General features: G+C 45.2%; 1 protein-coding gene across 1 annotated transcript in view; it reads left to right on the forward strand.

Annotated features, from left to right (window-relative positions):
• The window catches only part of RFTN1 (raftlin, lipid raft linker 1), a 271,732-nt gene extending 261,793 nt beyond the window's left edge, over positions 1–9,939 (forward strand). The window contains exon 9 of the mRNA XM_007937384.2: positions 9,511–9,939. Coding sequence (XP_007935575.1) covers positions 9,511–9,939 — 429 coding nt within the window. The remainder of the gene's footprint in view (positions 1–9,510) is intronic.
• Positions 9,940–11,158: the final 1,219 nt, after the last annotated feature.

Consider the following 11,158-nt stretch of genomic DNA (forward strand, 5'->3'; position numbering starts at 1 on the left):
CTGGCTTTTAATCCCCTTTCTCCTGCTCTTCTGGCCTGCTGCTTTGGGCGTCCCTGAGTTGTCTCTCCTCACCTGTATCCCTGGGGCTTACTGCTGTTCTGTCCAGGTTCCTGGCTTTTATCCCCTTTCTCCTGCTTTCCCGTCCTGCTGCTTTGGGCGGGCGTGAGTTTCCTCTCCTCACCTAATCCCTTCGGCTGATTGCTCTTCTTTCTGGCTTCCTGGCTTTTAATCCCCTTTCTCCTGCTCTTCCCCCCTGCTGCTTCGGGCATCCCTGAGTTGTCTCTCCTCACCTGTAATCCTGGGGCTGACTACTCTTCTGTCTGGGTTCCTGGCTTTTATCCCCTATCTCTCTCCCAGCCTGCTGCTCTGGGTGGGCCTGAGTTTCCTCTCCTCCTGGACTCCTGGAGGAGTTAGACATTATTGACTTAATACGTGACATTTTGTTGGTACCTGTGATACTTAAGATTGTGTGTCAACTTCGCTGGGCCATGATTCTAGTGTTTTAGCAGTTATGATATAGTCATCTCCCATGATGAGATCTGCTATAATTAAATCACCAACATGATTAGATCTACTCTGAGCAGTCAAGCAGTTGAAAGGGAATTTCCTTTGGAGTGTGGCCTGCTTCCAGTATATATGGAAAAGTTCTGGGAATGGTCTCTGGCTTTTTGCTGGCTCATCATCATCTGGATTTGAACCAGTGGCCTGCCAATCTTGGGATCATTGCTCTGGCAGCCTGTGAACCAACAGCCTGCCATTTTACCTGCCAATCTGGGATTCATCAGCCTCTGAAGCCAGAAGCCTACATGTAGTACTGCCTGCCAGTCTTGGGTTTATCAGCCCCTGTAGCTATGAGAGTCAGGAGAAGCCTCCAGGTTGATGTCTGACGTATGGATATGGGAGGGACTAGCCAGCTTCTACAACTGCATGAGCCAATTCCTTGAGATGTAGGTATATATAAAAGCTTCACTAGTTTTCCTTCTTTAGAGAACCCAGCCTAAGACAGTACTCGATAAATATTTGTTGACTCAATGAATACATAATCAAACTTATGAGCCTAAAACAGATGTAATATGTCTAGCTCCAGGATTTCAATGCTAGTATTGAAATTTAAGAAAAGAAATGGCAAGATTTGGCATATTAAACCAAACCAAATTCACTGCCATTGAGTCAATTCCAACTCATAGCAAACCACTTTGGGTTTCTGAGGTGGTAAATCTTTATGGAAATAGATTGCCCAGTCTTCCTTCCATCTAGTGGCTGGTGGGTTTGAACCACCAACCTTCTGGTTAGGAGTCAAATGCCTTAAGCACTATGCCACGAGTGCTCCTTAGGACTTAGCATATTTCAGCCTCTTTTAATCAGCAAACTGGGCAGAATTCTTCAAGAATTTCCAACATTGGAAACAAACTTCTTTATTTGTGTGTGAGTGTGGTTTTCAAAGCTGTTAAATTCCTTCAGAGGTAATAGGTGATTTCCACAACACAGGGAAGTCTTCCTTCAAGTTAAACTATTTAACATAGAGACAGAGTCCCGGATGTTTTTTAAAATGTGTGAATTAAACGATTAGCCCCTTTTGACCCAGGACTCTAGACACACATTGCACACAAAAGTGAAGGCTTTTTTTTTCTTTTATGCAGTAACTTCTGAATTGAATAGCTACTTGGATTCCTTTTCAATTTAGATGTCAGTGAGCACAATCAAATAAATGGCATGGTCACTATGGTTTGAGGGATGGGGCCCTGTCCTCAGCGTGGCCTGTTTTACCTGGGCCTTGTTTGCTGATTCGTAAACTCAAAATATGGAGCACATCCTTCATGCTTTAATTTCTGTGGATTTTTAAAGACCTCACTTCAAAGCCTCCAAAAGCTTTGAAAAGCTGCTAAAGTCTAAAGCAATGCCACATCCCTGGCCTCTCACTTTTGGAGATGCTTCCTTTATGAGCTTTGGGATCTGGAACAATTTTTGTGATTTCTTAAAGACCTCGCTGTCCCCAGATTAAAGAAGAAAGGAAAGCCAGGTGGGGAAGGGAGACAGAGGAAGCCTTTCACGGTTGGCAGAGCCGTGATTGTGGGAGGGAGGGATGTGTTATTCTGTTCCCAGTGCAAATGGTTAATACTCTAAACTGCTACTGAAAGGTCAAAATGTTGGTGGTTCAAGACCCCATGGGAGGCACCCCAGAAGAAAGGCCTGGAGATCTTCAGAAAAAAAAAAAAAAAATCAGCCATTGAAAACCCTATGGGGCACAATTCTTCTCTGACACACATGGGGTCACCATGAATTGGAATCAACTCGATGGCAACTGGTTTTCCTGGGGTGGTTTTCTTAGTTCACTGGCCCTCAAAGTGTGGTCCATGGACTAGCAGTATCAGCATCACCTGGAAATTGTTGAAAACATAGTCTCCCTCCCCTCCACAGACCTACTGAGTCAGAAACTCCAAGGAGGAGCCCACAAACCTATCCTTTAATGAGCCTTCCAGGTGATTCTGATGCAGCTCAAGTTTAACAGCTGGAGTTGAGTAGTTTTAGGGCCCTTTCCAGGCTCACCTGTGGACATCCATTCAAATTTTATCACTATTGATTTTCTTTAAAAAGGGGGCCTGTCAAGGAGCCTTCAGTGTAGATACTTGTTTCTATCAGCTAAACCAAAATATCTTTAATGGCAGTTAAATCTGGACCTCCATTAACTGGCCTAATGAGTCAAGCACCTGACCTAGCAAATGTGTCTTGCCATGGTAAAGTCTGAAAGGGAGGCACTTATGCATTGAGCAGAGCCATCTCAAAGGTGTGCAGCCACTCCCTTCACTTCCTCTGCTCCCTTCCCTCCAGAGCAAATGCCCAAGCCTTTCACCAAGAATGAGAAGGAGGGTAACAGTGTTGAACTCCATTTCAGCTATTTTCTAGCTATGTGACTTAGGGCAAGTTACGTAACCTCTGTGAACCTCTACATATTTATAAAATGATACTGATAATGCCTATTGAGAATAGTGCTTTGAGGATTCAGGACACATGAAACCCTATCACAGGGTGTGACCCAGAGTGGACGTCTCCATACACATGTGCTCCTCCCTTGGCAGTGTTTTGCAGGCAGTCTGCCTTCACAGCTCTGAACAGTTTCTAGATTATCCAGACCTGGGTTTTAGCCACTGCTACTTCCCCACTTCATAAAAACCTGCTCTGCAAAGTAGAGGACAAGAAGGGGAAACTTGAATCAGAGCCTGGCTGGTCCCTGGCTGAGGCCCCCGTGACAGCCGTGTGAGGGGGTGGGGGCCCAGGCAGGCTCTGGAGTCAGTGACATCACCCACAAACCCATCTGAGGACACAGTGCAGTCCTTACAGGAAATGTGGCTGTATAGATTTTGGGGGGATGACCCTTAAGGATAGAAAATGCTCACTGAAATAGTTCTCACCCAGCTCAGCACTGACAGTCCCCAATCCTTCCCTTCCCAGAAGCCCAGGCAGGTTCCTTAAGGAAGTGGCTGGTGTGCTTCTCGCAGACCCTTTCCACTAAGCCTGTGTCCTCCTGTCAAAGTACGCAAAAACGCAACCACTGCCATGGAGTCAGATCCAACTCATAGCGACCCCTCCTTGGGTTTCCAAGACGGTATCACTACAGAAGTAGATTGCCCAACCTTCCTTCCGAGGAGTGGCTGGTGGGTTTGAACCGCCAGGAGGTCAATAAACGTGGTCTTCTACAGGATATGGCTGGGCATCCAGAACGAACCACAGAAGTCCCGTTGTTTGTTTACCAATGGCAACCTCTGAAAGAGTAGGTGGGTTTGTATCTTAAAAAATAGTGGTCTTAAGAATGGAACTGAAAAAAAAAAAAAAAACCAAACTCACTGCCATCGAGTCGTTTCTGACTCATAGTGACCCCTCCTTGGGTTTCCCAGGCGGTATCTCTGCAGAAGTAGATTGCCCAGTCCTGCTTCTGAGAAGTGAAGCATGAAAGAAAGCCTGGCAAATGGTGGGCTTGTCCATAGTTCTACATCTACGTTCACACTGAAGAGGGCACTATTCCCATAAACTGGTATGAATGGGGCTCCAGAAGTGTGCACCACAGCCTTCCTGGAGGCTGAGACACAGTTTCTAGAACTGTGTTTGAAGAATTCCTGAAGACTTGGAGAGATTAATAACTTGCCTAAGGTCACACAGCTACTGTGTGCCAGAACTGGGATTTGAACCTGGTCTTATCCACCATAGTATAATTAGCATAAAAAAAAAGATCTCTTACAATCATGGGAGAAGGAAGGGCTGCTTCTGCACAGGGAGACAGCTCAGGGTGCAGAAAAGTATGGAGGGATGGACACTGGGAAGAGATAACTATGGGGAGGAAGTGGGAGGGGAGCTGTTGCATTGTAAATTTTGGTCAATAACATGAGACAAAGTATATGTGAACTGCTGTATGAAAAGGGAATTTACTCTGTAAATCTTCACCCGAATCAAAATAAAATTTAAAACAAAAAAAGAAAAAAAAAGATCTCTTAGCTAAAAGCGTTTTACCACATTTTTGGCAAAAGTAACACTTCCTGACTTCCCCAAACTTACTGCCTCTCGGAGTGCCCTATATAGGTGGTCTTATCTAGACTTTTGCCAAAAATATGCAACATGCAAAGAGGCTTTATTTTGGAACATCCATTAAAAAACAAAGACGGCTCTTCCATTTAGGTTTGTATTAAAATTCAATGGCAGCTGCATGCCACAAGGCAGCTGTATATGAACCTAGATAACTGGGTGCTCTGAGCTGCGGAGGGCTGGCATTTGAGGCTGCAGCTGTTAGTGAAGTCTGGGATCAGAGTCCTCCATTGTGGGTTACTGAGCCTAAATATGCCTGCTGGGGATATGACTGAAGGCGACTCCATTGAGGTCTGAGGTACTATTTAACCTGTCGAGTAAGTCTGTTACTTAGAAACTCATAGCTTGGATAGAGAAAGCTTAATCCAAAGGGAAGTCTGTCAGCCTTTGCATGAGAGAATCCCAAACAAGTGTCAGGGGGAGTGCCCATCCAACATTGCGACCTGCCTCCTTGGGGGATTTTTGAGAGTGCTGGGTCACAAAGGATGGGATAGATCTTAAGGCTTAACTTGGCATGTATTTCATTCCCTTTTTATCTCTACTTTGATGAAGTATTCAAATTTACCAGTCTTATCTAAATCTAAAGGGTGTTAAATCCCAAAACCCCATGGTGGTTAAACCGCAGAACCCTGTGAGTGTTCAGGAGAATGTTTTACTTGAAGAAATATATCTCCACCACTGAAAGCACTGCAAAGGTGGCAGATTTTTATTGTATTTTATTTTTTTAATTTACACGGCACATTTTTCTCTTCTCCTAGCAAAGCATTCAGGATTCTGTACAGTGTGGTCCAGCCTTAAGAATTCATGTCCAATTGATGGTGCAACTGCATTCCTGCGCCCCCCACCACTAGCTCAGCAAGAAGTCGTAGGAACTGCAGTCTCCTTTATTATTCTTTCAATCACACAATGTCTAAGATTTAAGTACATATTTGGTGAAATCAGTGTGGTGCAACTGTAGTGAAAGGAAATGACAGTGGTGGAGACTGACACAGGTGTGTGCTGAGCAGCACTTGGAGGGTGGCTGAGCACATATCCAGTCTCCAGCTGTGAAGCTTTTCTTCTAGCGATCCTGCCCCCTCCAGTTGGGGGTCCTGACTGTGGCCCTCACGTACCCAGCTATTCCCCCTCCAGGACTTTCTCTCTTGTTCTTTGTGCCTTTCACAACAGTGCCTGGCATGTCCTGAAAATTTTGTGGCTGCCACCTTCCCAAGTGCATACAACATGCTTTCTGGCATCTGATCTTCATGGTGTTGGGGACCCTGAGCCCACACAGATGGAAAGGTTTTCTCTGATGTGGAGGCAATTCTGGGGATACTGAACCCCCAGGATGATACTGAACCCCAAAGGTCAGAGGGGCTGTGCTTAGGAAGATTGGAGGGACCCTTGTGTTTGAGAAGTAGAAGAAAAAAGGGCAGGGTTGTTTGATGGGTTGTTTGCCCACAGAACACATTCCACAGCCCATTTCTGTGTGTCTTTCCCAGGTATTTGCTTTAACACCCATCTTCATGCTTCCATTGCTGCTCAAGCTTACTTGCCCAGATTTATTCCAAGCACACAGCTGCCAAAATGTGGGGCAGTTTGTATAGACTTATACTCAGCAAGACTTTGAAATTGTTTCCCCTCTTTTCTTCTTTAATTTCTTTCTGGAGAGCAACCAGAACTGACATTGCGTGAGGCATTGATGCCTCTTCACATGCTCCAGCCTTAAGAAACTGTGTCCCACTGATGCTATGACTGCATCCCTGTCTGGCCTAGTGAGGAGTCATAGGAAGTGAAGGCTATTTCAATTCTAAAATTGCAAGACTTCATCCTTAAATGCAAGTGTAGCCAGCTTGGCTGGCTTCTGTTGTCCTTCTCATTCATTCATTCCACAACATTTTTGAGGGTCTCCTCTGTGCTAAACACTATGCCATGTCCTTGGGGATATAGTAGTAAATAAGACTGATGTGGCATCCCTGACCTCAAGGCACTTACTTTTACATCTAGTGTCTGTAAGGGTAGAGCAAACATATCTTATATATCATGTGCCAGGCACAGTGCTAAGCCCATCATTGCATCCACATAAAAACCTTCTGAGGTCCTTACCTCACACCATACACAAAACTTAACTAAAAATGGGTCAAAGACGTAAATTTAAGAGCTAAAACTTTTAAATCCTTAGAAGAAAAATCAAACCAAACCAAACCCACTGCCATCAAGTTGATTCCTACTCAGAGTGACCCCGATTCCCATTGGGTTTCCAAGGTGGTAAATCTTTACAGGAGTAGATTGCCCAGTCTTGCTTCCCTTAGAAGAAAACATAGGAACAAATCGTCATGGCCTTGGATTCAGCAATGGTTTCTTAAACATGATACCAAAACTACAGGCAATGAAAGAAAAATAAATAAAGTGGACTTCATTAAAATTGAAAAATTTTGTACATCAAAGGACTCTATCAACATAGTGAAAAGACAACCCACAGAATGGGAGAAAATATTTCCAGATCATGTATTTAATATGGGTTTAATATCCAGACTATATGAAGAATCCCTACAACTCAACAGAAAAAAGATAAACAAATTTTAAAATGGGCAAAGGATTTTAACAGACATTTCTTGAAAGAAGAAATGAACAATCAACACATGAAAAGATGCTTAACATCATTAGTCATTAAGGAAATGCAAATCAAAACGACAATGCAATACCACTTCACACTTCCTAACCAAAACCAACAACAACAAAAAAAAAAAAACAACTTGCTGCCATTGAGTAAATTCTGACTCATAGCGATCCTGTAAGACGGAATAGAACTGCCCCATAGGGTTTCCAGGCTGTAATAGATTGCCTCATCTTTCTCTCCTGGAGTGGCTGGTGGGTTCGAACTGCTGAACTTTTGGTTAATAGCCAAATGCTTTAACTACTGCACCATCAGAGCTCCTTCACACCTACTAGGATGGCTATAAATAAAAAAGTTGAAAGTAACAAGTGTTAGCAAGGATGTGGAAAAATTAGAATCCTTGTACAGTGCTAGAGAGGATGTAAAATGGAGCAGCTGCTGTGGAAACAGTTGGGTGGTTCCTCAAAAACTTAAACATTGGGAGGATAGACATGGAACAAAATCCAAAAACACAATAATGACCAGAATTACTGGTCGGATGGAGTCTGGTGGGACCCCCGAAACTATGGTCCTGGGATACACATTGAGCCTGGGATAAAACTCACTCCTAAGGGCTAGCACTCAGCCCAACAGTAATAAGACTTACATGCAGAACACTCACCCAGGGCAATGCACCCACCTACTCTACCGAGATACATCCCTTGGAGCAATCGGCCATGGGGCACCTGAGGGGCAACAGTCACACAGAGGAAAAGCTGGACAGGCAGGAGTGCATAACTAAGAAGGGCACAGGGATGGGGAGGTCACTGGGAAGGGAGAGGAGGAGAGTCGGGTAGGGCTGGGGATGATAATTGGGGAGTGAAGCCAAATGTACATGAACTGTTGAATGTAAAACAAATTCTGCTCTGTAAATTTAAAGCACAATTAAAAAAAAAAAAAAAAGACTTTATGGTCCACGAAGTCAGGGCTTCAAACCAGTTCTTCCTAGTTCAGTCATAGCCAGTGAAGCAACACTGGAATAAACCTGAATTTTTAAAATGTGGGTGAACTGGAACAATAATTGGAACAGGAAGAATTACACGCAGACACCCTGCTAGAAGCTTAATCCTTCTTAGAAAACCAAGGTGGCATGTGTGTTGCATAGCAACAAATCTCTTGATTGGCAGAGACAGGAACAACAATGCCCGGCTCTAAGTGGCAGCCAACCCACACTGCTTTAAATACACATGTATATGTCTCTCCATAGTCCTGGCAGTAATCCAGTTCGCCACATCGGGCTCCTGAAAGGGCTCACTACCTCTCGTGAGTCTCCCGTTCCAGGTCTTCAACTTGTAATTTTTCCAATTCCAGTATACCCACATTTTACAAATTCATGCTCCAATTTCACTGCATCAGCAATGACTGAACCAATTCAAACAGATTCAAAGCCCTGCACAAGCCTAAAATATTACGGAAGTTTGCTGACCTCTGGTCTAAAACGGAATAGTTGCAGTGACTATCTGTTCTCATAGAATAGATGAGAAACTGAGGTTTAGAAACATCATTTGGTTGGTGGAGCTGGGACATTCATTGAGGGGGTCTTCCTCTGCAGCTTGTGCAAGACCTGGGCTCTAGCCCAGCTATTACTGAATGCATGACATCTGTTGGCTTCCCCATCACCTGGGGAAACAGTTGCTGGTCACACCCCCTGAGAAGCAGCCTCTGAGGTGGAGATTTTTTAGGAGGAGTGACCTCGAAACAACATCTGTGGAGCAAAGGAGGCAGCAGGGGTGGAAAGAAGGAGGAGTCAGGCTGTGATGCGATCACAACAATGGCCTCAGCCAACTCCCCAGGTAGCTCTGGAGCTGGGGTGGCCTTTCAGAGTTTTCTGACACCCTCCTGGACCACTCATTGACTGTGGGATTTACCCAGGCATGGGGGATGACCTTAGGTGTAATGGTAGGGCTCTCCTGTGAAAAGGAGCTCACTCTGCTGGGGGCATTTAAGAAGGGCAAGCCCATATCTCCTCTCCTGTCCTGGTCCTCCAAATGATAGGGTTTCAGGACCCCCTTTGCCACATGGATCTTTGCTATGGAGCCAGTTAAAGGTGGCACACACACTTGCAGAACCCTGAGTCCACATATGCAATAAAGCCATGAACGCACTGAGTAGGTTCATGGTTGGCATGAGGTATGTGAGGCTGTCGTGTCACTTTGTTGCCTGTACTGCTCACTCTAGGAATTCTGGGAATCATTTGTCTTACTTAGAGATTAGACTCAGGTGTGAATGCAAACATGCTGCCAGGTGATGCTCCAGATTCAAGAAGATTGCATTTATTTGTCCTCCTCTCTGATTTCTAGTTTCAGTGGCGATTCTCCCGAGAAGAAATGAACAACAGGCAAATGAGGAAATCCAAAGGTAAACTCAGTGCCAGAGACAAACAACAGACAGAAGAGAATGAGAAGGACTTGGAAGACCAGTGTTCCAAATCTGGAGACGTGGGAAACTGTGTGCTAGGTCGGCATCAGGAAGATGGGATCCGAGGGGAGGAGGAGAACGTAGCCTCTGAGGAGATGGGCATCTCTGTTCAAGAGGTCAAGGGAGACAAGCTGTGTCCTGTTGGTGGGCTTGGTGGTGGGAGTGTGGGAGGCACCATGCAGAACGGCCCTGCTGCCCCCAGCAGGGCCCCGGTGGGGGGCTGCACTGTGCCCTCTGATCCTGAAGAGCATGGCCAGGACGGCAGTCTTGAGGAAGTCCCTGGAGAGCCCGCTACACCAGAGGACAACTGAATCTCGGGCACTTTGCTCTGAAGCCAGATGAGCTGCAAACCTGAGGGACCTTGCTGGGAACCATCTCGGGGGTGGGTTTGCCCTGGCATTGTCCGTTACCCTTTGGCTTGGCTTGACCTCTCCTTGTGAGTCTACCCAGCCCTCCAAGGGCTGGGTCCTGATAGAGTTGGTTCCTGCACATCCATCCAAAATGTGTCGTAATGCTCCGGTATTAGAGAGCTCGAGGTCAGGCACTGCTCCTGGACCTTGGGCCGGAGACCCAGCCCTGGCTCCACTTCCTCCTGCGGGAGGGTCTGAACCACCCAGTGCCTGTGTCCACTCTACAGGGCCTCCAGGGAACATTTGGGTCAAACCCTTGGACCCCCCTGGCTACAAACCAAGTCTGTTGTCCACTCCCATGCCTTGATGAGGCAGTGTCAGGCCCCTGCTGCATTTGGCAGCTACTTGGTGACTTTTACATCTGGAGAGACCTGTGAGCTGCCCCTCTCCACCTAAAACCCTCAGACCCTGCTGCTTTGGCAAAGAAACGACACTGGGAGGGGAGGTGCCCTGCCTCCTGGCTTTTCTTAAAGTATTCCCATAGATAACTGGTAATCTGGAAATGAAGAGGTAATTCTGCTTGCATACCTGCTCTTGCAGAATGCCTAAGAAAGTATTCTGTGTAAGTATTAATGCCAAAAATTTTTAAAGGTTTTGTATTCAGCACATCCTATGAACACATGTTACTTCCTGTCATTTCGGGGCATCCTGATTGGGTGGGTGCCCTTGTTGTGTGCTATTTTATTCAGTGTATCATTGGCCAAGTTGTTACCATGTATGCTGTGTCTATCATGTGTTTATATTGTCCAGAAAGTATTTTAAGGCTTTAAGTAGATGCAACTGGTGAACCTTGGAGAGATACTACAGATTGTCTTTACCAAAAACAATAGCCTGTCTCTTCTCTTTCTTGTTTAGTTACTTAAAGCAATAAATCATCCATGAGTTAGTGCATTTTGTGTATTGATTATTTATTGTGTCACAAAGAAAACTCCTGGTCTAATGTCCAAAGGTCTCAGCCCCACATCCCCCTTTTAAATTTATATAGACTCTTTTACTTTTACATTTACAGAAAAACTGAGAAGCTAGAGTTTCTTATATGCTTTGTACCCAGGTTCCCCTATTATTAAGATCTTACATGACTATAGTACACTTATTAACCATTCATGAACCAATGTCCATA

The sequence above is a fragment of the Orycteropus afer genome, unplaced genomic scaffold (genome assembly GCF_000298275.1).
Source record: "Orycteropus afer afer isolate SDZICR_OR568_19922 unplaced genomic scaffold, OryAfe1.0 scaffold00003, whole genome shotgun sequence".
Lineage (NCBI taxonomy): Eukaryota > Metazoa > Chordata > Mammalia > Tubulidentata > Orycteropodidae > Orycteropus > Orycteropus afer.